The following is a 25,198-nucleotide window of genomic DNA, read 5'->3' as shown; positions in this document are numbered from 1 at the left end:
ACTTATCCTAAAGTTTCATTAGTTGTCATGTGGTAAGGATGGGTCATTTGGTTATGAAAGAGTACACATTAAAGATATTCAGAATAATGTTTATTTTCAGTGCTATTTTTCATTAAATACTGGCATCACATATCCATGTTTGAGGTAATATAAATTAAAAATATATTTAAGATTTCAGTCCCATACTTGTGCTGTATATTTTGTTCTACCATTATGCAGAATTTTGAAGCAAACACACAAAAGTCCATAATTTTGAATGCAGCTGTAATTATTTCAAGTTACTTTTATTTCACTATAATTTTGCTGAGAATGGTTATTGCATGATACATTTTTAGTTGATGTTTTAATTACCCTAGAGTTTTCTAATAAAAATCACACATGTAAAAGTTATAGGAAGATGGGCATGAGGATGTGCTTTCAGCCAAGATAGGCAGAATTTGAATCACAAGGAGAGCATATACTGCAGGATTACTGTCTGCATACATTAGGATCCAGGCCCAGCAGACACACTTAGGCATACGTTTAAGTTTAAATATGTGAATAGTCTCAGTGACTGTCAGCGGAATTACTCATTTGCCAAGAGCTAAGCACATACTTAAGTGTTTTGCTGGATTGGCCTCTGGAGATACTGCAGACTTAAATTCATAGTTCTCCTTAACTGTGCATTGTTTGACAAAATTGCTGGTTTAATATTTTATCAGCTCAGTAAGATTTTTCATATCAATAAAGCACCCATGAAAGTTTTTAACCTGGTTTACAGAAATACTATGAAAAAATAAGCAGCTATAATGACCCTCTTCTACCCATTTTGTTAAATTAACACCTGATTTGAAAAGCTACAAAGTAATTTTTATGGTAAAATATATTTAAAAAAATAAACTCTTCATTTTATCATCTTCCATCAAACATATAAGCTTGTTAAAGGGCATGGAATTTCTCATTCAGGCATACAAGAAATTGAAGAATTTCAATTTCTTTTGCACTAACCACTGGTGTTAATAGGCCCCTCAACCTAAATTTCCATCAAGCCCAGCATTAGTGAGCCAAAAAAACAAAAATGAAGAAAAGCTTGTCTGCAGATTGTTCCTGTTTCTTGAGAAACATTCCCCTGACATTTTCCTCTTATTAGTTGATACTCTCAACTCCTGCCATTAAAATGGAATATACACCTTACCTTTGTTTGTTTAACTTGAATTCGCGATTGTCAGCTACAGGGGATATAAGCACTCTATAAAAAATTGCTGCGATGTGTCACTGAATGAATATTTCAGAAGTTGTCTGGACCATGTGGAGCTCAGGAGGCTACAATTTTGTGTCACATGGCAGTGGGGAGGGGGTTGACAGTAAAGGTGTATTTCCATCTGGATTTATTATTCTTCTGTTTTGTACGCTACTGACAGTGTGATGATGTGACCCTGGAAAACATCTGAAGTATTACCAAAGCTTATAGTTTGTATTAAAACTCTCCATGCTCATGCAGTAAATTGCATTGTTGTGGATAGCAAGGTCTAACTTACAGTGGTGCTAGACCTAACCATCAGGGTACAGCTGTGCCGTGCAGTCTCTTTAGTACTCCACAGAGCTCACTATTGCCATTGGTTCATCAAACGTTGCTATCATTCTCTGTTTTGGGGTTGGTATGGATAGTATTTCCCTGGGTTCAGTTGGTGAGTGAATACCATTGTCTATAAGGTTTGAAACCTCTTCCTCATGATCTTCATACAGTGTATTGATGTGCAGCAGAGGGTGAGCAGCATTACAGTTTAGTGCAGGTGTTGGCTCTGATTTGGCCTGGCTCAGAGTTACATTTGTTGCAGCAGCACTTGTTGCTATATGTTTGTGGTTACAAGTGAGAAACACCCCTGCAGCAGGTACAGTTCTGCATGTCTCAGATGAGTACAGAGCATCTTTTTCAGGATGTGGGTCTGAAAGAAAAGAGAAGAATTACCATAAAAGGGTTGTCTAGCCTTCCCCTCCTAACTAACCATTGTACAGCAACATCCTAATCTGACAGAAGTCAATGGGACTGATTTCAACCAGAGCAGGAGTCTTTCTGTAAACTGAGTTTTAATTAGAGTCTGAGAAACCCATGATGACTTATTCATGAGAGCACTGACTTTGAGGTTCTAAGCCTGAAAGTTCATTGTCATGAATAACAACAAACCTACTTTCTTATGCATGTCTATGCTCATTTATGGGAAAACATTTATATAAAACAAAGAAAAAAACTATGTAAAGATTATGATTAAACAAACATCTACAATGGCTATAGGATGGAATATAAAAAATACTGATTATGTTTTAATGGAAAACACAGTAATCATATACTGTAAGACAATATTCTGAATGAAGAAAAGCAAAAATGTATAGTTAATTGGTGTCTAGTATTGGAAAGAACTAGTGTAAAGAATGGATCGTAGTCTTCTTTACTTAACTCAGAAGTGGAGTTGTGGTGTTTTTTGAATGAGAGGTAAAAAGAGCAGCTGTGGTTCAAACCTACCATAACTTCTTGTGTGTTTGTAATGTAAATGGTAACTAAGGCTATAAAATAATATTGGCTTTTGGAGCTGGAATTGGAGCATGGTACTGGATAAAGGAGACTGCACGATGTCTCATATACACAATGGGGAGTTTGAGAGCTCTAAGAAGAGTAGGAATTTGGAAATGACAAAAACTTTTATACCTCAAATCACTTATTTGCTAGGCAGGGGAAAATAGTAGCTATCAGTCTGTCAACACCCAGAGGGAGAAGGTTTTAGCTGGAAATAAGATGAGACACATTGCTTTATGCACACATCAAGTTTTATGTAATTGAAATGGCATATTTCTTCTTTTATATGGCAGTAATTGACAGAAATAAACAAGATCTCTATCAATGCATGTGCATGCTCCCCTAGCACAGTAGTGCCTCACACCCTGTGTAGTAGAGAAGGGTTTCTATCCCCAATGCACAGGTGGGGAATCAAGGCACACCAGGTCACGGTGCCTTGCTATAAACTTCCTGAAATCTCTTGATTTCCATGCCAGCACCTATACTACAGACCATCCTTCCTTAAGGCCAAGTAGGATAAAGGGAAATTTAACTGAATATTAAGGATTAAGAACAGTAACAATAACCTGAAATGGAAAATATCTAGCTTCAGGGCATGTGTCAACTCTCAGAAATGGAGATCTGAAAGAAATATTTGTGAGCAGCTAACTGCCACCTGCAAAATCACTAATCCCTTCCTCAGATGTAGCTGATACTGGCCAAGGCCAGACCTAGAATACTGGTACTCAGAGTTCACTGCTTCAATCTACTATGGCAGGCAAGGTTGTTTGGGTAATCTTTTATTAGACCAGCTGAGTAGTTGGAAAAAAGTTCTTAGCAAGCTTTTGGGTGTAATCACCATTCTTCAGACATAGGGAGTCTCTGCTGTTTTGAGACTCCAAGGAATAAGAGGTGCTATGGCATTCCTGTTTTCTTGTTACTCTAAAATGGGTGACATACCTACAGTGTGGTACAACTGAGAGAGGAGGATGACATTCTTTGGAGTCACTCTCTCCTACACTTGGCAGAAGTGATATTTTGCATGAGGCCAGATTCATAATTTGTGAACATTTCTTAAGACTTAAAAAATACTGTAGAAAGGAAGGATATTTTGTGCAGCTCTACCTGTACTAGATCCTAATGCATATATTGATACAAACTGGTACATACAGCAAGTGAGAGAAAGCATAGTTATCTCCTTTAAGAGGCTTCCCTGCTTTTATATTTTGGGCTATTTAGAAATCTAGTAAGAGAGAACAAACAGATCTGATCATCATGGAGTTCAACCTTTTACAACAACTTAAGGCCTGTTGGGTTTGTCACTACTGAAATGGTACCAGAACAGCATACTGTACCTTTGAGAGAAGAGGTGACATGTACTATGACATTTTCTTCTTGGTTTAAAAATCCACCCTCTTGACTATTGGATGTAGGCATTGAGGCAATGGCTTGAATCTCTGGTTTGGGTTTTTTACTACTAAGTATATATGGATGGACGTCCAGGGAAAAGTGGCGGGTATGCTTTTTTTCATTATTTGCACCAGAGATGGTATTTGGCTCAGTTTTCTGAGATGATGATTGCTGTGAGGATTTTGCTGTGGACTCTAGCAGAGGAGCTATAAGACTGTCAGTTGCTGTTTTTCTGCGCACTGGCTTAGGCTTTTCAGGCTTGTGGTTTTCAACCTTCATAATGGCTAACTGCTCCTTGAATGGCTGAGGGAGTGGATTGCTACTTGGAATCCATTTCATTTTCTTTCTAGGTCTCTTAATGATGAGCTGTTCATTGGCATCAATGTCTGCTGGATCAATACTGGGGTCTATTGTTTGAATCCCTGAATCACGCATCGTTGGTGTAGCATCATGGTTCGACTGAGCCAAGGCTGCAAGCAACTGGCGTACCACATTGTCATACATCAGATCACTTTCATTTGTAATAAAATCCAGGCGGTTCAGTGATTTTATATGGTCCCGATTTTCATTGCAAAACATAGCTAGAATATTGATATCACAAAATTGAGACTTCTGCCACTGTTTTTTGGTCTTTATCCCCACCTTGTTCAATTTATCAAATATGAAGTTGGACTTGCGGAATATGAAGAGGTGAATTAAGTTGATAAGAATGATCAAGTTCATAAAGCAGAGGAGGACAATGTCCACTCCAGCAATTATACGCTGGAGCTGGACCGATGGCAGTTTACAGTTCACTCGGATGTGCAATTTGGAGTTGCTTGTTTTGTCCGGAGGTTCCCCTAGTGCACACGTAAACTCATTTTGCTTCTGGGTAGCATAGTAGGTGGATAAATATGTGATGGGTATAATGCTTAAAAATATTATAAATAAATGTCTTGCAAGATAAAGTTTAGCTAAAAAGTTACTTCTCCCTCTTCTTTCCAGGTATTTTTCAAACAAGTTCTGCTCTGGGCTTTTTTCCTTCTCTGCATTCTCAATGATCTCTCTCTTCTCTCTCTCTGTGATTCCTGGGCCTTTGGATTGAATTTGTTTCTCTATTTTTGGTGCACGCCCTTCTGCTGCACGGTGGTAGCAGTTATCAATCTCCTGAAGCAAAAAATTAAGCTCTGAAGTCAGTCTGGTGGAGGCCAGAAACTCCCAGCCAAGAGCTGGAATGTACATTATACCAGCAAAAGCTAGCAGTGCATAAGGAAGGAACTTATGCTCAAACAAGGAGGGCCAATGGTTGGCATCAACTCCTGGCAAGGCATCTTTTAGTTCTGTCCAACAATATCCTCTGGCATACAAGGCTTGGTCGCGGGTGAAGTTGTGTGGTGTGTAACAGTATATTGGCTCCTCTGTATAACAGAGAGAAAAGTCACTGCTGTGCATTTAACCTACAAAAGGAACTCTGGAAAATAAGTATTTCAAATTATATCAATTTTCCTTTACTGTAGCTCTACATGATACTCATGTTCACAATACCTTAGATAGCTACAATCTGCATTGCTCATGCGTATATGCCCCCAGGAAAAACTATCTGCCTGAAGAGGGTAGAATGAAGCTAAAAATTTTAATCTGTCTGTAAAAATTAGAAAAATTGATTTGGATACTACTTGGAATGCACTAAACTTTGAAAAGCTAAATGATAGGCTTACCTACTGTACAGAAGCCACAATTATTATATTGGAATGACAAGGCTTCCCTCAACAAACAAATACAATATATGACCTGTCTAGGTGAATTCTTCCCCCTTCCCATAAATAAAACCAAATTAGCTGCAGCTGAAGGCAATGGGCCAAAGCCTGTAAAATTTTGTTAATAAATTCAATGTTGGACACAGCAGAGAGGTTAAACTTAAGGTTGTATTAAGTTAAATTGAACCAAATAACTTCTGGTTTAAGTGGAAACAAACAAATGGAACATCTTGCCTATTAACAGTGTACTTAATACTGTGAATATTTACGAGTAAAGATTTTGCAGCATTGACATTACAATATTTTATACAGTCTAGTGGAGTTTTGTCAACAGCAGACTTCACCTAGACATGGTCTTAGAAGAGACAAGTTATGTTTTATCTATGTCAGTTTTTGTGTGTGGAAAATAGAGCAAATGGAGTATTTTTTTTTAGTTCTGACAGGCACTCTGAAAAGAAGTCTCTAAAATAAGACCCTCATTAAGTATGTAATTTCCTTTGTTGAATTTAGTGCCCCAGAACACCAAGCTTGTTTCCATTATGAACACACTGTCTGCACTCAAACTGGAGCCAGCAGGCATTGGGGGAAATTTTGATGGGTGTGGAATTGTTCAAAACCAGTAAATTCCTTGACGTTTGTTTCACTTGATTTTAGTGAAGAAGGATTCCATCTAAGGAGTTGAAAAGCACAAGCTGCACATGGAAAAAATGCTCTAATCTGGAGGTGACCAACCTGCAGCACAAGTGCCTGAACTGGCACAAGCAGCCTCTGGATATGGCATGCAGCAGATTTGGTGGGAAGGGGAGCAGGAGGACAGGCAGCAAAGTGCCAGATAAGGCAGGGAACAGAAAGAAGAGCAGCAGATCAGGCAAGGAGCATGGGGCATGAGGCAGAAAGCAGAACAGCGGGCTGGTAAGGGAGCAGAAAACAGAGCAGCAGATCAGGTACAGGAAGGGGATTGGACTGGTGCTCAGGGAAGGTATAAGACTAATTTGTAGTGCTCCTGAGAAAGTGCTTGGCTCTCACTGATCTAACCCTTTCTACACTAGCACCCACACAACTTGCCCAACATACTTTGCTATACAAAGAAAACCAAGGTTTGCATGTGCTTTGGTAGGATCTGGATGTACATGCATATACTCCTTTTTGGTAACATGATGACCTTGTAAGGGTTTTTTTCCTTGAGTAACACATTGAAATATGGAACAAAGTGGTGGGGAGAAATTCCAATAAATGTTACTTACTCACATAAAACAAAGTACAATAATATTATAATTAATTCTGAGATCTTCACTTGAAAAGAATACTTCAAAATTAATCATTTGGAAGCTTTCTATACTGGGAGTTTTGCCATTGACTTTAATGGGGGCCATGATTTCATGGTCTATCATAGTATATTATCATCAAGGAACAAGCTATGTGTTCAGCCCACTAAATATAAAGTTTTTGTAAATATGTTTTCTGAAACATTTGTGTAGAAATCCCCTTTAGTGCAATGCCATTAGTTTTAGTGAAGCAATTTTAGGGATGAGTTTGACTCAATCTACTTTCCAGACTTAGAACATCAGGGCTGATGGACCATGTGTCACCAAGACAGACATACGTAATCATGTCATGACAGCAGAGGCAACAAATGGACCTGATTCTCCTCTCTGTGACATGTGCTCATTAGGAAAAATCAAGATCTTATAAATGAGAATTATGAAAGGTAACAATAGTATGCATCTGGATTAAAGAATGATAATACAATGAAGACAGCTGGAATGAATTTTTATTTTCAGGCACCTACAGCTATCATTTAAGCCAAAAATTAATATGTCATAATGGAGAGGGAACAGGCTGCTTGGTGAAATTGCTCAGGTTCAATTTTCAAGAGGCACAGAAATACATATTTTGTTTTAAAAAGTTCTGTTGAGAGGGAAGAAACATAATTCCTACAAAAAAGGCAATGAGAATGTTATAATGGCAGCTTCAGCACTGGGCTGACCACTGCATGTAATGCAGTAACCTGGGCTTATAGCTTTATGTATCAGCCTTAACATTTTCAAAGCACTTCAAAAACTTTTTTTTTCAAGTAATTACTCCGGCCACCAGGACATGCAGTCCTCTCTGTGGTGAAAAACGTCAACTGAATAATTGCATGAAGCACCATGTTCCTACATATCCATTTAGGAACATGCATTTAAAAGAACACTGGATGAAGGGGGGATTTTAAAATATTGCTTTTTTGGGGTGACTGAGGTGACTCTCCCTATGTATTGACTGATCCTGCTAAGGTCATGTAGATAAGCAGCAGATTTGTCTAGGCATGGATAATGTGCAGATACCATGATCCCTCTGTGCTTTTTCCTGGCTGCACTCATGTGTAAGAAGAGTGGTAGAAATTCACCATCTTAAAACAGAATGAACAGCAAGGTTATCAACTGTCAAAAGATCTCTTGCCAATTCCCAGTAAGTGACATGAAAAATATGTATATTTGCATCTAATACCCACGTACCTGCCACTTCAATTCACTAGCTTATGCAGTGGATTATATAGCCAGCAGCTAAAGCTTTTTGCATTTAATTTAAATAGCCCACAACAAGCTCTTACACCGTACATATTTAGTATAAAATCTCATTAAGAGATGTATAAGTCTGCTCTCAGTTCTATCTATACAATCCCACCAACTGCATGCCAGCAAACAATGCTAAACACAATTGTTTTAATAGAAAACTACTTTTAATACCTAGGAACAAATTCTGCCTTTGATTTTATCTATACAACCCACTGCCACAGAGGGTAGTGTTCCTTCAAAATAGGTAACTGTGCAAATGCCATTGTGTGGGACCTCCCTGCAATTCCTTATTATATGATATTGCACAGTCTAGCTGCTAAGTTTCAGTAGCTGTTTCCATTGACACTTCTTGCAGAAATATGAATAATTTGAAACACTGCTGGTCTTGACCACCTTGCACTTGACCTTTTCACCTGAAGTAAGATGGGTCAAAGCCTGATCATTTTACTCATAAATTACTGTAGAAGTCCTGAAATTATGCAAATAAACAAAGTAAGAAAGAATTGGGCAGATACCATCGAATGTTTCTGGTCATACATCAGCAAAGTTAAATTGGCAAATAATTTTGTATTCCTGTATGTATACAAGTAGCATTGTTCCACTAAATCACTTTAAAAAAATCTTTTACAGCTGTGTTTGTCAGGCTAAAAGTACACAAAAATAGTATATCTTTTAAAAATAAATTCTGCTACTTTAATCTTGGTGGCGCTCACTGCACTGTACAAACTCTAGGTTATATCCTATACTCATCCCAAATGTGCAACTCCTATTTATGGCCTCCCAACTATACAGGGCTCACTTCATCCACTGCTGAATGAAACCTTTTCTAGAAGGTAACAAAGTGGCCATTTTGCATTAGCAACACAGCTAATAATAAGAGAGGAAGAAAAAAGTCTTGAGTACTTTGTTTACAGGTCTAATGAGAAGGCAATCACCCAGTAGCATTTCACAGTAGGAACTATTGCAAACCTTTACCATGAGGTGGCAGGAAAGAATGACACAGCTTGCTTAAGACAGTGGTTCTGAACCTTTTCAGACTCAAGACATTGCTTGGAAACTGTCACCTCTAGTTTTTGTTCATTTTTTGACTATAGAAAAGTAGCAGCGCAATTTTCTGTACAAAGAACTCAGAAAGATTACAATACCACAAAAGTTTTTAAACACTACAGATTCCTATTTGAAGTTTCTGGGTTTATCTTGTGAATCACATTTGCACATCTAACATTGTATGGCACCCCGTAACACCCTTGGAAGGATATCAAGGCAGACCAGCGTGCCATAGCACCCTGGTTGAGAATCAGTGGCTTATGAGAAAATGGCTACTCCTGGATAGCTATGGATGCATTCCACTTACATGGGTACAATTCTACTCATTTTCCTCTACACCAGATTCAAGGAACTTATGTTGGCATGCGTCTGTTCTCTGTTTATACCAACATAAAGGGTGATTTTACATCAGGACAAAGCTTGTTTAAGCCCAGTTCTCTGCCTATATTAAAAAAGTATAGGATGATAAGCCCAATCCTTCTTCCATTGTTCTTGTATCCACTCTCAAAATGCATATAGTTTTACAAATGTTTCTTCAAAACAATACATTTTGCTTAAAATAAACACAGCATTTCTTTGTTTCACCAAAAAATAATAATAAACATCAATTTTTTAATAATCAGCACTGGAATTAGGTTCTGCTTCTGGAATGACTGAAGCATGGGGCTGACTTTGTATGCTTGGTAGTCCCTTTGAAGCCAATGGGATTACCTACAGTGCATGAAGTTAAACACTTACATTACTCTTTGAAGGACTGCAGCCTTAGGTGTTTCAATTTCAAACTTCTAAAATATTATTACAAGCAAGAATCAGAAATAATTTACATATTTAAAGTACATTAACTGTACTATTTTGGAGATCTTGAAAAGTATTAATATATTTCTTTTCACTTACCACTGTCTGCATAAGACAAAGAACCTCTTCTACTTACTTGACATACACCTCCAAAATAGTGCATTCAATAGAAGTATACTAGAAACCTTATTAATGAAAAAGGTATACCTTGTATAAATTCATTTTTTTCAGAACCCTGAGAAACAATCATCCATCATAATTTTTCAATTAAACTTGCAAGAATTCAGCATTCTTCAACAAAGACTCAATAATAGAGGAAGGGATCAAACAAACACAGTTGTAACAAAAAGATAGGAGGAACAAAGAAAGTAGGAATAAATAATTTAAAAGTAAGTAAAAGTAAGATACATATTCTTGTCCTAGCTAGTACTAAGCTAAAGTTAGTGTTGCTTGTACAGATAGTTGTTTTAAGGCCCATTCAACAAGTTGAGCTATTTCTACACTGCAAACTTACTACATTGGCAATCCATGAACCCATTGTACTGGACATGCTATCCCCTAACTAGACAAAGTGTAGCCAACTCTCTCTGCTGTTGACATGATTACACAGCTTGCACTGGGAGACTAGCAAGCAAGGAGAAGCATGGGGCATTTCAGGGTGCTGCTACTGGGCACAGTGAGTTTGAGGTCTAGACAAGGGCAAACAACTACAGATTCATGAAACCAATGGAATCATTCATGTACATACAATTAGTGTGTGCGTGTGTGTGTGTGTGTAAAAAATGATTCAAGGCTGTGTGTTGAATGAAGAGGCTGCACACAGAAGTGAAGGAACACAGCACCTCCACGTTGTTCAGAATCTTTCAGGGTCAAACCCATCCTACATAAATGTATTCCACAATGCGAATCCCTTAGACTTTAAGAAATACTGCGAAGAACCAGGGTTTTAAAGACAGTGTTCATTACACATATGCATTAGGTAATATTGAAAAGTAGGAGTTTTGGTTCTTGAAACACAGGTTTCTAATAGGTAAGCCAGACTCTAGGAATTTAGCTACTAGAGCCCATTGTTGTATACTGATGGGTCTATCTAAAATAGAATCCCAAGGAGGACACAGAGAATAACCCACAATACTTCACAGCACGGACATATCTGTAAGCAAACAGACGCGTGTCCTGTACACCCTGCATACATAACTCATGAAGAAAAGCACAAGAATGTGTGTAACAAGAATATTTTATTTTTAAGAAACAAGCTAATTTATTTGGGGGCTTTTAAATAACTTTCAAAGGAAAAAGAGAAAAAGGCTCTGGATCCTCTTCTCTCTGGAAAAAAAATATTTATGTTACTCAAGTTAAAAAAATTTAGTCTAAAGAAAAGATATACTACTTAACCGGTCATCAGATCTTTCATGCCTATCAGTAATATACAGAGAAATTATACACACTACTATTATTTAAGATAACATTTACACAAATTCTGGGTGTAATCTAGGTTCCACTGATGTTAATGAAAAACTTCCATTGACTTCACTGATCTCAAGATTTCAATCAGTATACTGGAAGAACAGCTGTAAAATAAGTGCTGTATAATGGCCTATTCCTTAGCATTACTTACATAGGTAGACTTATTTAATTCAATGGGTCTACTTACGTAAGTAAAATTAAACATGTGTAAGTGTTGGTAGGATCAAGCTTTGAGCTCTGTAAGTATTAAATATTATTATCACTAACATTCTTTTATTATTAATAAAGAAAAAAATTACCTCTACTGAAGAATATTTTCTACAGTTTGAATAAGGACTTCATGCCTGATGGTTCAGTTTGTCTTTCTGAGGCACAATATCCCCACGATGAGCAAGGCTAAGTACAGACCTCTAGTTTCCTTTCTCTGGATCCAGTTTGCCTGTTTAAAAAGAATCTGTTAAATAAAACCAAGAAAAGGGACTACCTGATTGTTAATAATGCCCCTAATTCTACACACCTTACCCAAGATAGGTAGGATGTGCATAGGTAGCCCTCATGATTACTAGCTATTAGACTACCCATGTGTGTAACTGCAAAATAAAGGCTTCAGAAAGAGGCCCCATATTTATAAATATGGAAGCTTTCCCTTGCTATACTGCTGCTGTATTTGCATCTATTTCCAATCTACACAAAATAACATTATATTACATGCAATTATAAATTAAAGCCTCCCAAACAGATTTGTATATTTGCACAAAAATATTAACCATATATCACAGGCATCACTTTTTTTTCCCTGAAATTAACTATACAGTGCTTGCTAAAATTCACTTACCAGTGGGCTAAGGCTGAAAGGCCTCAATAGTGCCTTTTAAGACCTCCCCCAGTGTAGTCACTTAACTCAGGGAAGAGAAATACCTATATGTGGGTCCTCATTGAAAAATAGAAGGTCTGGTTGATAGGGTTAGTTCAGAATGACAGCTTGCTGTAGGGAGTGCCAGAAATACTTAGGCTGCTTAATGGGGAGACATTTTCTCAATAATGAGCTATCATGCAATGTGATGTCCAGGTTGCATGGTGATAACGTAATTGTACATAGATGTTCCATGGTGATGTACTACTTAATCTCACTTCAGTCATTTCCTCCTCTGCTATATAGAACTCACGGAGGAAAAAGAGACCGCTGGGCAGAAGAGACACTGGTTACATTCATTCCCACATGTACATTTCTTCATATAATGTTGCTTTCCATGATATTAAAATTAAAGGGATAATTTCAATTAGTTTAGAACCAGAGCTGATATTTTGGAAGAAAAGCAATACTCAAAATTTAACAGGAGAAATCCACCCACAAAAAGACCCAAGGAAGAGACTAGTGAAGTATCTACTTCCTAGTTGAGCCGTCATCTGAGGGCTTCAGCAGGACACAGGCCTTTTGCAGGGTGTGAATTTCACTTAACAAGGAAAAAATGATTTCCTGAAATTGAGAAAAATGAAATCAATGAAAATAAATCTTTGCCAATTAAAATTTTTCTTCAATGATGGAAACCCCAAAGCAACCACATGCCTGCCACAGGAATGCCTATGAATAAATTGGGCTTGTGCAGGAACCTATGACACAGAAAGTACAACTTGTTATATGCAGGCCATGCTGGCTTCACAGTCCAAGCAGAATCAAGTGTGAAAAAGTATGTAAAACATGAGATTTAATTGTACTGCATTATTTGTTGTCATTTATGGAGAATGTAAGTATAAAAGTTGGGCTTTTGTCTCAGCATAACTCAAGAATACTTTCCATTTAGAAAAAGAAATATGACATATAATTAGGGATCTACTTAAAGTGTGCAGAGGGGAAGTAAAAAAAAATCACAGGTTGCTTGCAGTGCCCAGCACCATTTTCGCAGTCTTTTCACAGCAAGCCTCCACCCACTGCTGGCTGGTAGAGAGGACTGTCCTTCATGTGGCCCTGCCCCTCACTGTTGATTGGTGGAGAGGGGCAGGACCATGCAAAATGTAGGCCTCTCAGCCAATCAGCGGCTGGGGGGTGGGGGTGGCACAGCTGTCATCTTGGCTACTCCCCGCCTGTCAGCGGTTTCCCGCCAAGCAGGCTGTGAGGTTGGGTCGCAGCAGCTGCTGGCTCCCACTGGGAAGCCAGTATTTTATATTTAATAAGGATTTTTTTCCCTGATCCTGATTCTACACAAAACTGTGGGGAACGCCAGTTTTCATGGTGACTGTGGAAACTGCCTTTTTGCTGGTTTCTGTGAAAATTGTGAAATTGAGACTCAAGTAGATCCCTACATACAATAAGCTCCTAAGGTGGGCAAATTATTTTAATCCTTTCTAGTAGGTTTTTGTTTTCTCATCATTGTTGGAAAGAACACCTAGAGATGTCCAGACTACTGACTTCCACAAAACTAGCCACTGCATATGTACAGAGACTGCTTTTGCAACACACCAAAGCTGTGCTATGAGCACAGCATAAGCACAAGAAACAGATGCACTGAGGGCATCACAGTTCCACTGGGGATAGCTTTTTATCCTCCTGATCTGTTCTGCTCACTGCTTCCACTCTATGCTTTAGGAAAAGGCTGTGGTATCCCTTCCAAACTGGTATCTTCATGTCCCCGGATCCTGCAAGGCATGTCAACCCCCTAAATGGCTTGGAAATATTTATTTACACATGCACTTAAATGGCTCTGCACTTGATGTGCCCCAGGATAGCGACTGTACCATATGACAAGTACATAACAAGAGCCTGGCTGCAGTGCTGCTTTCACAGTTTACCAATGTAGGTTGTCTGTGAGAAAGAAGGCTGCTGCTACAGTTCTAAGTGGGGCACTACACTTCCAAATTCAAATGCTAGCACTAGTATGGGCCAGATCCAAAGTCCATTAAGACAACAGAAATATTTCCTCTGATTTTAGTGACATATGTGAAATAAAAAAAATCTCAGAAGGAATCACACTGGTCTACTGAGAAATAATATACCTTCTACAATAAAACATATATGTAATTAGCTGATGCAGCATACTGATTGTACTACTGAGAAACCTGGGAAATTCAATGGCCAGACTGATAATTACTGAAATCTTTTTAAAGCTTTAAACCCATTTAAAGTTGGGTTTTATTAGGGTCTATGGCTACAGTGGCCAAACCACAGCTCGTGAGCCGCATGCAGCTTGCTGGCACAGTACTTGCGGATCTTCAGGAATTGGAAGGCCCTGCCCACTTTTCCCTGAGGCAGCTCCGGAGGACAGTGCAGCCCAGCACCTCCCACCGCTCTGGCTTTCCCCAGGGAGTGTGCCCCGAGCCTGCCCTCCTCCCTCTTTCTCTCCCTCTGGGACTGCCGGCTCAGGTGCTGGGCTGGGGGTTGTAGCCATATCACTTACCCTGGGGTGTGCTCCCCATGGGGAAAACTGAAGTGTCTCAGTAGTGCAGGGGTTGGGGGGGAGGAGACACGGACGGGGTGTCATCTGCACTCCAGGTTGCTCAGCACCCTTTCTTCCCCACCCCCCACCCCGGCTCTTGAACTTCAGTGGAGGATCAGATGTGGTTCCCAGGGTAATTAACTCTGGCCACCCTTGGTCTATGGATATAGATGCCCAATTCCAACTAAAGCTAATAGGAAAAAGGTATCAACCCTCCTCGGGTTGCTTTAAAAAAATGCAACCACTTTCTTAGCACTTACATCCTAAATGTAACAGTACTTAAACCCCAGTTTTCCTTTTGATTAAAGAAGAATCTAGCACTGAGATAGATGAATAATGTAAGTCATCCATGAGAATTCTTTCAGCTGGCTCTAGGTGTGTGTTCAGCTAAACCTCACTCACCTCTGGTCTTCATTGTGTGCAAGACCTTTGAAAGGATGAAGTTGTGAATTACACAGCGAGAGATCTCAAGACAAGAAGACAGGATGAATTTTCTGAAATATGGAACCAAGGGTAGATGTGTACAGAGCCTCTAGAAATTGCACTAGGATGGTTACAGAATATAAGTTTCAATCAGTTCACAGAATCATAGAAGTAGGGTCGGAAGGGACCTTGTAGATCTTCAAGTCCGACCCCCTGCCTGGGCAGGAGGAAAACTGGGCTCAAGTGACCCCAGCCAGGTAGGCATCAAGCCGCTTCTTAAAGACCCCCAAGGTAGGAGCCAGCACCACTTCCCTTGGAAGTTGGTTCCAGATCCTAGCCGCCCTGACTGTGAAGTAGTTCCTACAGATGTCTAATCTAAACCTACTCTCCAACAACTTGTGGCCATTATTCCTTGTTACCCCGGGGGGCGCTAGGGGAAACAAGGTCTCCCCCAAACCCTTCTGGTCCCCCCTAGTGAGTTTATAGACGGTCACCAGGTCCCCTCTCAGCCTTCTCTTGTGAAGGCTGAACAGGTTCAGGTCCCGTAGCCTCTCACTGTAGGGTCTGCACTGCTGTCTCTGGATCATGCGTGTGGCCCTCCTCTGGACCCTCTCAATGTTGTCCACATCCCTCTCGAAGTGCGGCGCCCAGAACTGGACACAGTACTCCAGCTGTGGCCTGACCAGTGTTGCATAGAGGGGAAGGATCACCTCCTTGGACCTACTTGAGATGCACCTGTGGATGCAGGATAAGGTCCGGTTAGCCCTGCTGACCATGACCTCGCATTGTTGTCCCATGTTCATCTTGGAGTCAATGATGACTCCAAGATCCCTTTCTGCCTCCGTGCCCTCAAGAAGGGAGTTTCCCATCTTATAAGTGTGCTGCTGGTTACTACTGCCCAAGTGCAGCACCCTGCACTTGTCAGTGTTGAAACTCATCCTGTTTTTGTTAGCCCACCCCTGAAACCGATCCAGGTTCTTCTGCAGTCTTTCCCTCCCTACTAGCATGCACACCTCACCCCAAATTTTGGTATCATCAGCAAATTTGAACAGGTTGCTTTTCACCCTGTCATCCAAATCGCTGATAAAGAAATTGAACAGTTCCTTGGATTTAGTTTTAATTTAATGAAGAATTCAGCTACAGAATTATGTACTTCTTGCTGAATAAAGCTGTCTTGCATCTGTCTATAAGTCAAAAATTATTTTTAGGTCTTAGATAAAAATTCCACACTCATCCTTCCAAACCAGAGGAGTAAAAGCAGCCTCGTACAGGCTTTCACCATCTACATTCTCCATAATGGTCTTATTCTACAAAGCACTTAAGTATATGCTTAAATCCATTATTCTTCATTTCATCCTGTTTGTAGAATAAGGGTCCAGTCTAATAACAGTAAGGCCTTAAATAGTGCTGAAGTGCTTATACAATTCTTTTGTATGAGAGTAAATGTTAGCCTAGGTGCCAATTTCCACCCCTAAGTTATGCCTTCATGTAACCATGACAGAATCTGGCACAGCATTCTTAACAATACATTATAAAAAAAAAAAATGTCTTCCACTTTACTGTTAGATGCTGCTCCAAGTGCAGTCAGAGAGAAATTCTGAAAATAAATACTTCTTGAAAGCCACTCTATGCATAACTGTGTGGGTGTAACATACGCTGCCCACATCAGGAAGCAAAAACATGAGTAGGAAAAGTTGATCAGAGATACCAAATAAAACTCCATTATTTATTAAATAAATCCTCAACATACACTACTTAAAACATATTGTAGATAATGAGATGCATAAAGAGACACTGAACTCATGCATATACTGCACTACACAGTAAAATAAGCATAATTTATGCAGAAATGATTACAAATCAGGAATTAACACATAAAACTTGAACTGACTCATTGGTCATTTAACTTACTGTCTCCTTCCATTATTTCCTCATGAGAACTGTGTAGCAGAAGGGTAGTAGAGGGCTGAGCTACGTAACTGCTAAGAGACATAGAAATACAGTATTTGTGAGCAATTTTTGATATATTGAAGGCACTGCTTTTTAATTTAATTAAAAAAAACCCCCAATACTTGGCTTTTTGACTAAAATGTAAATCAAGTGACTGCCAACTTTCTGCTTTATTAAAAGTACTTTACAGCTTTTGAGGGGGAAAATTGATATTTAACAGTTCCCTGCAACATGAAAACAATCATTCACTGTGATGAAAAAGCACTGGGCATTATGTTTTATGAAAGCTGATGTGACTTGGCAGCACATGAAAATTGACCTCATCCATCCTAAAGATTTCTTGAAAGACTGGAAATGAAATATTTCAATGCCTTGACAATCAAAGTGGAGTATAACAAACTAGAAAGCATTCCATTTTGAGGCCTGCTCTTCCCTCAATCAGCAAATCTCTCATGGACACAAATGAGAATGTTGACGCTGGGCCTGACCCACACAGTGGAATATTTCTTAATATTTAAACCACCTTGCAAAAATAAAATGATACAAGTCAACCATGGGCATTTTACACATTTTTGGTCCCGTGATGTGCCGGAGATCTGCCACTTTGGAGCAGACTATTAATCCGCGCTGCGCTGCATCATGTGCAGTTGTATAAGTGGTGAAATGTGAGCCAGTGCACAGAAAATGGCAGCAGTGTGCTTTTAAACTAAAGCACCTTCTATGTGTTTTAGTTCAAAAGTGCACCACCACCACTTTCTCAGAGCTGACACACATTTCGCTGCTTATATAATCACAAGTGTCACAGTGCTGGGCACTTTTCAAAGTGCCCAGTGCTACAGTGCTTGCACGTATACAAATGCCCTAAGACTAGGGCTGTGCAAAACAGCACCGTTCCACTTTGACTTCCGTTTCGACATTTCAACAGAACAGCATTTCATTTAGAGTTCCATTTAGTTTCAAAAGCACTGTTCTGTTCTGTTTTGTTCTGTCAACACTGTTTCGCTGTTTCAACATTTCACCCATAGGCTATAATGGGGAATCATGAAAATGGCTAAATCTTTACCATTTCTTGCCTGATTCAGATGAAGCTTGCAGGGATGGTATCCACTTCTTCAGGCATAAAGTTTGGCAAGTTTCAAGGAGATAGGTGCAGAGGTTTCTGGGAAACTGCACCTCAAGGTGTTGACAAGCAAAAGTGGGAAGACTGCAGGCCCCCAATCTGCCTGCCAGATCACAGGAGGCTGCTGCTGCAGGGTGGGACCTGTGGTGGGTGCAGCCCGCACCCAGTGCCGGGAAGATTGGTGCTGCTGCTGGCCCCAGCTGGCAGCAGCAGCCTCCAGTCATCCAGCAGGCAGATCAGGGACCCACCCACACCCCCAGGAGGGCTGCAGGGACTCTGCTGGACTCCTCCCAGGGATGCGGGTCCCTGATCTGCCTGCCGGATGACAGATGGCTGCTGCTGCTGGCTAGGACTGGCACTGGGCTCAGCCCATGCCGAGCGCCAGGAAGACTGGTGCTGCCACTGGCCCCAGCCAGCAGCAACAGCATGCTGTTATCTGGCACAGAGATCCGGGGGCTTAAACCCCCAGGAGGCTGGGGGTGTGCCAGAATCTTCCCAGGGAGGGGAGGGGGGGAGCGCAGCCTCCAGATCTGCACCAGATGCCAGCTGAGATCAGCGCTGAAGCCAAATAAGCCCGGCTTCAAAACTTGAAATATTTAGAAACTTTCAAAATGTTTTGATTGCCCTTGTTTCATTTTGAATTTGCTGTTTTGAGCTCAAAACATCTTCAAAATAAAACACATGGTGAAATTTTGCACAGCCCTACCTAAGACTGTAACAGAGGATGACATTTCTACATTTCTCTTCATTTAAAAGTGGGCTAGCAGCATCTGGAAGTATTAGGCATTTCTGGGCATGTCTACATGAAACATTTACTGGGGAGTAGACTAACCAGCTTTGCAGTAAATGTGGGACATCTACACGTGCATCCCTATTAGGCTGGAGTAAACTAATTGAATACAAGAACTAAATACAAGTACTATCCTGCTTTGGAGTGTTTTACTCCACAGCAGCAAACGTGTAAATGCTGCCCCTGTCAGTTAGCCCCACATTGGAACACCCTTGTGCCCTAGCCAGCCCCTCCATAGCATACTGAACTGGGGGCGAACAGCCTTGGGCTTGCAGACTGACCCCCCAGGGTCCCTGCCAGCCAGGACTGATCCCGCCTGGCTTAATACACTGTGATCCTGGGCACATGTTCAAATGGCATATCCTGGAGCAATAAACTCTGGAGCAACAAGTTCTAGAATTTATTGCTTCACATTAATCGCATGTGTAGGCGTGCCCACTGTAAGTAGCTTTATTCAAAAGCAATTTTGTAGCCCTCTCTTTTAACACTGAAGTTGGTCACAAAGCAAACAACTGACCTAAGGATAAAGTATTGTGTAGAAATTGTCCTTTGGGCATGTAACTGTTTACTAAGCATATCCTACTTGGGGTTGAGGTATGGGTCAGTTGGTTCCATGGCTAAATTAAAAAATGGATGGAAGGATGAAAAAATTATCAGATGCAAGATATATTTCTAGGGGTGCACTGATAAAGACTTTTTGGGCTGATACCAATTATGAACAAGCCATATTGGCCGGTATCAATCCGATTGCCAATATACAGCCTGGCAGCTTGGAAAGCAGCATCTGGCTGATAAGTCTGTTGGTGGGAAGGGAGGTAGGGGGGAGGGCAGACTGAGGCCCCCACAGTGAGGGAGGAGGGGGCTGGGGCAGGCATTGTGCAGCCAGGGCGGGGGATGGTGCCATGAGCAGCTCATCTGGGGAGCGTGAGGGGGAGTGGAGAGCAGCTCCCGCTGCTGCACTCACCCTTAGGGGAGCCATGGGGGCATGTGCCCCCCCCGGATCTGTGTGTGGGATGAGGGCAGGCTGGAGGCAGTGCCGGGCTCTTCCCGGCAGGAGTGGGGAGGGGGAGGTTGGGCTGGGGCTGTGCTCAGGCCGGGTGGCAGCAGCACTCAGGAGCCCCCCAAACAGCCCACGGCTCTGTCACGTGCTCTACCCCGGCTGGGCAGCACCTACCCCTGCTCCAGTCCCACTCGCTCCCTCACTGCAGAATGCTTTGCAATTTTAGAAGACAAATCTTCAAAATAATAGGTCCAGTCATATGCCCACTGAAGTCAAAGGAAGGTGCCTACTCACTTGTATGGGGCAAAGTCAGATTCTATGTGAAATCTAATCTTTTCATATGCTTGGAATGGGAAGGATAAGTTTCATAGAAGGAGGAGAGGGCTCAAATGGTTCTCACTTCTCTCTTGAGCTTCCAAAAAGTTTTGTACTTTAAGAGCTATCTTTCTTGGAGGCCTTTGTATTATCACTACAGTGATCTTGTGCCAAATATATATCCATTTTACTCACATTCCAGGGAGATTGATTTCTAGGAATCATTATAATTTGTTTGGGGAAAAAAATTAAATACTTGAGAAGGTCATCAACTAAAATGTAAATGAGACCAGATATGATCAAAAGGCTCTGCATGTCTCTCCTGAAAGATGCCCTGAGGAACATAAACAAAGGATGAATTTCACTCCACTCCAGAAAACCAGTACAGGAGCTATACCTCACTGAACTCACAACCTTAACATTTTGAGTAAAATTCTGGCCTCAGTGAAATTGACAGCAAAATTCCCAGAAACTTCAACAGGGCCAGAATGTAATTCGCAAGAGCGTATAGAAAAGGTACATAGGTATTGTTCTGCCTCTCTGCACAGAGGTGACTTTCATCTCAAATGCCCTGCCATCTAGCACTAAAGCTTGGGGAAATTATTATTTTAGCCTTCAGAAGCCTTGCTTTCATTACAGCTTTTTGCATCTGCAAAAATCAAACCAAGATGGCAGTCTCTGCCTGATACAAAGTCACAGTTCACAGAGTGACAATATAGATACTTCTTTAAAAATAAAAATACTACTTCATACTGAAATCTGTTTATGACGTATGAAGCTTACCTACATTTTGTTTTGGTAAGGTAATTAGCATACAATTTGAGTCAGTGCCTGCTAAACTACTGCATCTTTCTTTATATGCTAATACAATGATTAAAATGGTAAATAGTATTCTAATTTCTCAATGATGTAAAGATGAAAGCACTCAGATATTAGTACAAGTGAAAAATAAACTATGTAAATAGCTAGCAAAAATGCTAACCTAAAGCTATTATTTAGCTCATAAAATGAAAACAGTAATATTAAATATAGAAGAATTTTCTCTACCCTTAAAAGAACTACAGTTCACAATAAATTATGCTATGGCTCACACAATTTTTAAGATTGCCAAGAGATTATTTCCTTTTAATCTTCATTATCATCAACACTGTCATGACATTTTATTTGTCTTTTAATATAACATAGACCTGTGATTCTCTGTATTTATTCCCTATACCAAAATTAACAGTAGTGTACTGAGAAACCTAGGTTTTATTCCTATATTCCTTTTTGCAGATCACTTCTACTGCATGAGCCAGCTGCCCAGTCAAATAGTTGTTTTGGTGCATTGTTATCACTGGGTTGCATAAAGGCTTTGACTCCTATTTACTGCATGTTTGGTCATGAATATAGGAATAAAGGGGAGGTGAAGGGATCTATGGGGCTCAGATTCACTCTCCATACTAGACACACAAACCCTTCCTACACTAAACAGTTAAACGTTACAAGAAACTACTGTGGTTGGCTCACAACACGGTTATATCTTCTTGATTGCAAGCACGGCTTTGTTCCAAATGTTCTACAAGTATTTGTTGCATAAGATGAGGCTGACTGGAGAGACCCGTCTCACTGGGTCCTTTCCATTTAGTCAGATGCCACTGGCTTGCTATGGAAGTCATTACAGGAAGCACAATTCATAGGAAGCATTAGTTCTCTCTTCTTATTCTACAATAGTATCAAGATGCATGCAAGGGAACAATGCAGAATTTGGGAACCTGCAGACCCTTTGTAACAAAGAAGCAGCTATGGCAGAGGAAAAAAAAAAAATCACCCAGCATAGACTTTCCACATCTACTATCTAATTTTCAAGGAAGTAAAGAGAAGCACCCAAAGCAAAGAACATAACTAGATTTAGAAACTGTCAGTGAAAGAAAAAAAAGCGATACCTGATACCAGCATGAGCAATGCATTAATACATGTCACTTCGCAGCAAGGCATGCATTCAGTAGGACTAACATAATTAGTAAAGGCAAAACAACATACAGTCTCTCTGGACACACCTAATTTTGCAATGAAGTCTGAGTAAATACATCCTTGGTAACAGATACCAGGGTATGATCCAGCTTCCATTAAAAATAATGGGAGCTTTGCTCATTACTTCAATGGGAGCAGGATTGAGTCCCCACAGGATGAGGCAGATCCTGACTTGGCACCCAACAAAAATGCTATTTAATTACGTCAACTCCACAAGGAGCATGTATTGAAATTTATTTTTACTCTCTTCTTTTTCACCTGCAGCATCATTTAGTTTTCTTTTTCATTCTATAGTTTTGAGTCTCAGAAACCCCAGATAAAAACGTGGCTCTGTATTTTCCCACAATGATACAAGGATGTTCTTTGTAGTTAAGATCTATACTTTCATCATAAGCTACTGCTTTGTAATCAAAGATGAATTTAGCGCACACAGTCTGATTTGGCTCCAATGATTTTGTTTTTGGCATACAAAAAAGTCAGTTGGCTCTTCTAGGACCATCCCACACACAAACCATCCAGAGGGCAAAATAACTTCAAACTGCAGAGTTAAGGGCAGATTTTCTTCTCAAGGGAGAAAAAATTTGAGCCAGGAAGGAAAACGGAAGCATGGGGTGGTTGAAATCAGCAGTTTAGTTAGACTCACAAGAACACAGTATCGTTGCTGAAGGCCATCCACTGTGGACCTGAGCCTCCCTCTGCCTTAGCCACATGGCTCTCCAAGAGGATTTGGAGGCAAGGAGGTGGCTTGCTGCTATTTGCATGTGAGTAGAGCGCTGATAGAAGAACAGCAGCTCATGTTACCCCACTTTTACCCCTTTCTCCCCCAGAGATTGCCTCCACACCCACAAGACCCAAGACCTGCAGATCTCTCACAGAACTGCAAGTTGGGCTCCTCTCTTCTTCAGGGTCGGGTTTTTTTCCTTCCCCTCTAGCCTTCAAACTGCAGAGAGATTTTCAAAAGGTACTAGTGATACTGGCTTCTGAAACCCAGTCACTGTGAAGGGCCTACTTGTCAGAGGATGCTCTGAGGTCCTCCGAAGGGGTCTTAAGTTGGACACCCAAAATATTATACCGCTTCAATGCAGGAACAATCACTAATCATGTCTGCAAATCCAGAGTTTATAAGTAGGAAGAATACAGAAGTAACTGGAAGACATTACGGCTTATACAATTATCTTCCAATAAAAAAAACATAATTCTGCAAGTGCCTCGCCCTTCACACCTGGCTTTGCACTCTCTCATCAGGGGAAAAAAAAAATCAATAAAACTCACAGGAGGATAAGGGGTGGCTCCTACTCCCCAAACAAAATGCTCATTGAAGTCAATGGCTCTGGTGCCTTCTGCCCCTTCCTTTTTAGAACAGCAGCTTCATCTAGATTGGAAGCTGGCAGTCCCCCTATTCATGCGGGGCCTATTAATTAACGGGGTTTTAGCGTCCTTTGCAAGGTCACTACTCCAGGGAGGGAGAAGGGGCACTCGCGACTCTAAAGGAGCCATCAGCAGCGGCAGGGGGCTGATCATTTTGGCCGAGGGGCTCGGCAGGGCGCGGTCCCGGGCGGCAGAGCTGCGGGGCTAATAAGCCAAGCTGTCCAGGGGGCCGCGGGCGTGGGGCCGGGGCGGGGAGGGAGGGCTCATCCCCGCGCTGCGGTGCGGCAGGGATGGAGCCGCGCTGGAGCCCGGGGCCGCCGGGTACCCCCCTCCCCCGGGCCGGGCCGGGCCGCGCCGCGCTTACCGGCGAAGTTCTTGGTGAAGACGAGCGTGACGAGCAGGATGGGGACGAGCACGGTGCCGATGGTGACCACGCGGTCGAAGGGCAGCTCCAGCTTGAGCTGTAGCAGCAGCGCGGCCAGCGCGCCCGCCCGCTCATCCTGCTGCCCGGGCAGGATCAGCTCCTTCAGCTTCTCGCCCGCCAGCAGCGCCGTGGCCATGTCGGGGTGGTTCTCGATGATGTGTTGCATAAGCGGCGGCGGCCGGACTCCCCCGGCCGGGCCGGGCGCGGCTCAGCCTGGGCACGGGGGGCTCCGCTGCACCCGCCCTCCCGGGGGGGGATCACCTGGCACCGCGGGCCCCGCCGGGACTCGACCGCTCAGATCCGCTCCGCTCTGCTCGCTGCAGCGCCCGCGCCTCACGGGGCCGCCGGGGGGAGGCGCCCGCTGCGCCGGGGCCGCGCGGGGGGAGGCGGCGGCGCCTGCATGGCGATGGCGATGTGGGGGGGTCGCAGGTCCTTTAAGGCTTGACACGCAGCATGAGGAGGGCGGCTGAGGCCGCCCCCGTGCAACTTGGGGGGCAGGCAGCGGGCCGGGCCGGGCCGGGCATGCTCATTGCCGGCTCCCGACGGCGCCGCCGGGCGGGGCTGCAGATGCTGAGGGGCTGCGGCACTAGAGCATCCCGGGACACAGCGGGGTGCTCAACGCCGTCTGGGGCACTCCCCAGCCTTTTATGGCCGCCTCACGCTTCTTGTGGGGATAAAAGGAGGTGTGCGCAGGGTCCCGCACTTCACACGTTGACCCCTGAAATGCGGCGTTGCGCCCTGGCGAAATCTCCTCCTTGGCCGCTGCTCGTGGTCTGCGGGTGGAGGAGCGGCGCCGCCCCGCGCCCTCTGCCGGGGTCCCC

General features: G+C 42.0%; 1 protein-coding gene across 3 annotated transcripts; it reads right to left on the bottom strand.

Moving 5' to 3' along the window:
• Positions 1 to 73: 73 nt before the first annotated feature.
• PANX2 (pannexin 2) lies at positions 74 to 25,198 on the bottom strand. 3 transcript variants are annotated; one of them, XM_019491630.2, is made up of 4 exons: positions 17,309 to 24,296; positions 11,843 to 11,982; positions 3,886 to 11,402; positions 74 to 1,925 (listed from the first exon to the last, which is right to left on the bottom strand). In XM_019491630.2, exons 3-4 carry the CDS (start codon positions 5,369 to 5,371, stop codon positions 1,567 to 1,569), a joined length of 1,845 nt encoding a protein of 614 aa, XP_019347175.1. In that variant the 5' UTR covers positions 5,372 to 11,402; positions 11,843 to 11,982; positions 17,309 to 24,296; the 3' UTR covers positions 74 to 1,566. The 3 variants fall into 3 exon arrangements, 2 of the variants coding, with proteins under 2 accessions (XP_019347175.1, XP_006266274.1); XM_006266212.4 differs by lacking the exons at positions 11,843 to 11,982; positions 17,309 to 24,296 and adding an exon at positions 24,318 to 25,198 and having other exon boundaries at positions 3,886 to 5,337; XR_002091542.2 differs by lacking the exon at positions 74 to 1,925 and having other exon boundaries at positions 5,274 to 5,337; positions 17,309 to 24,307.

This window comes from Alligator mississippiensis, chromosome 4 (assembly GCF_030867095.1).
Source record: "Alligator mississippiensis isolate rAllMis1 chromosome 4, rAllMis1, whole genome shotgun sequence".
Classification (NCBI taxonomy): Eukaryota; Metazoa; Chordata; order Crocodylia; family Alligatoridae; genus Alligator; species Alligator mississippiensis.
Note: the sequence above shows the minus strand (reverse complement) of the source record. Positions and strands in the feature narration are given on the sequence as shown.

Coding starts and splice junctions, on each gene's coding strand:
- PANX2 (XM_006266212.4), bottom strand. CDS start 24,543: ATGCAACACATCATCGAGAACCACCCCGACATGGCCACGGCGCTGCTG. Junction 5,338..24,317: donor CTTCACCAAGAACTTCGCCG/GTAAGCGCGGCG, acceptor TCTGTTATACAG/AGGAGCCAATATACTGTTAC. Junction 1,926..3,885: donor TGTCACCTCTTCTCTCAAAG/GTACAGTATGCT, acceptor CTTTTCTTTCAG/ACCCACATCCTGAAAAAGAT.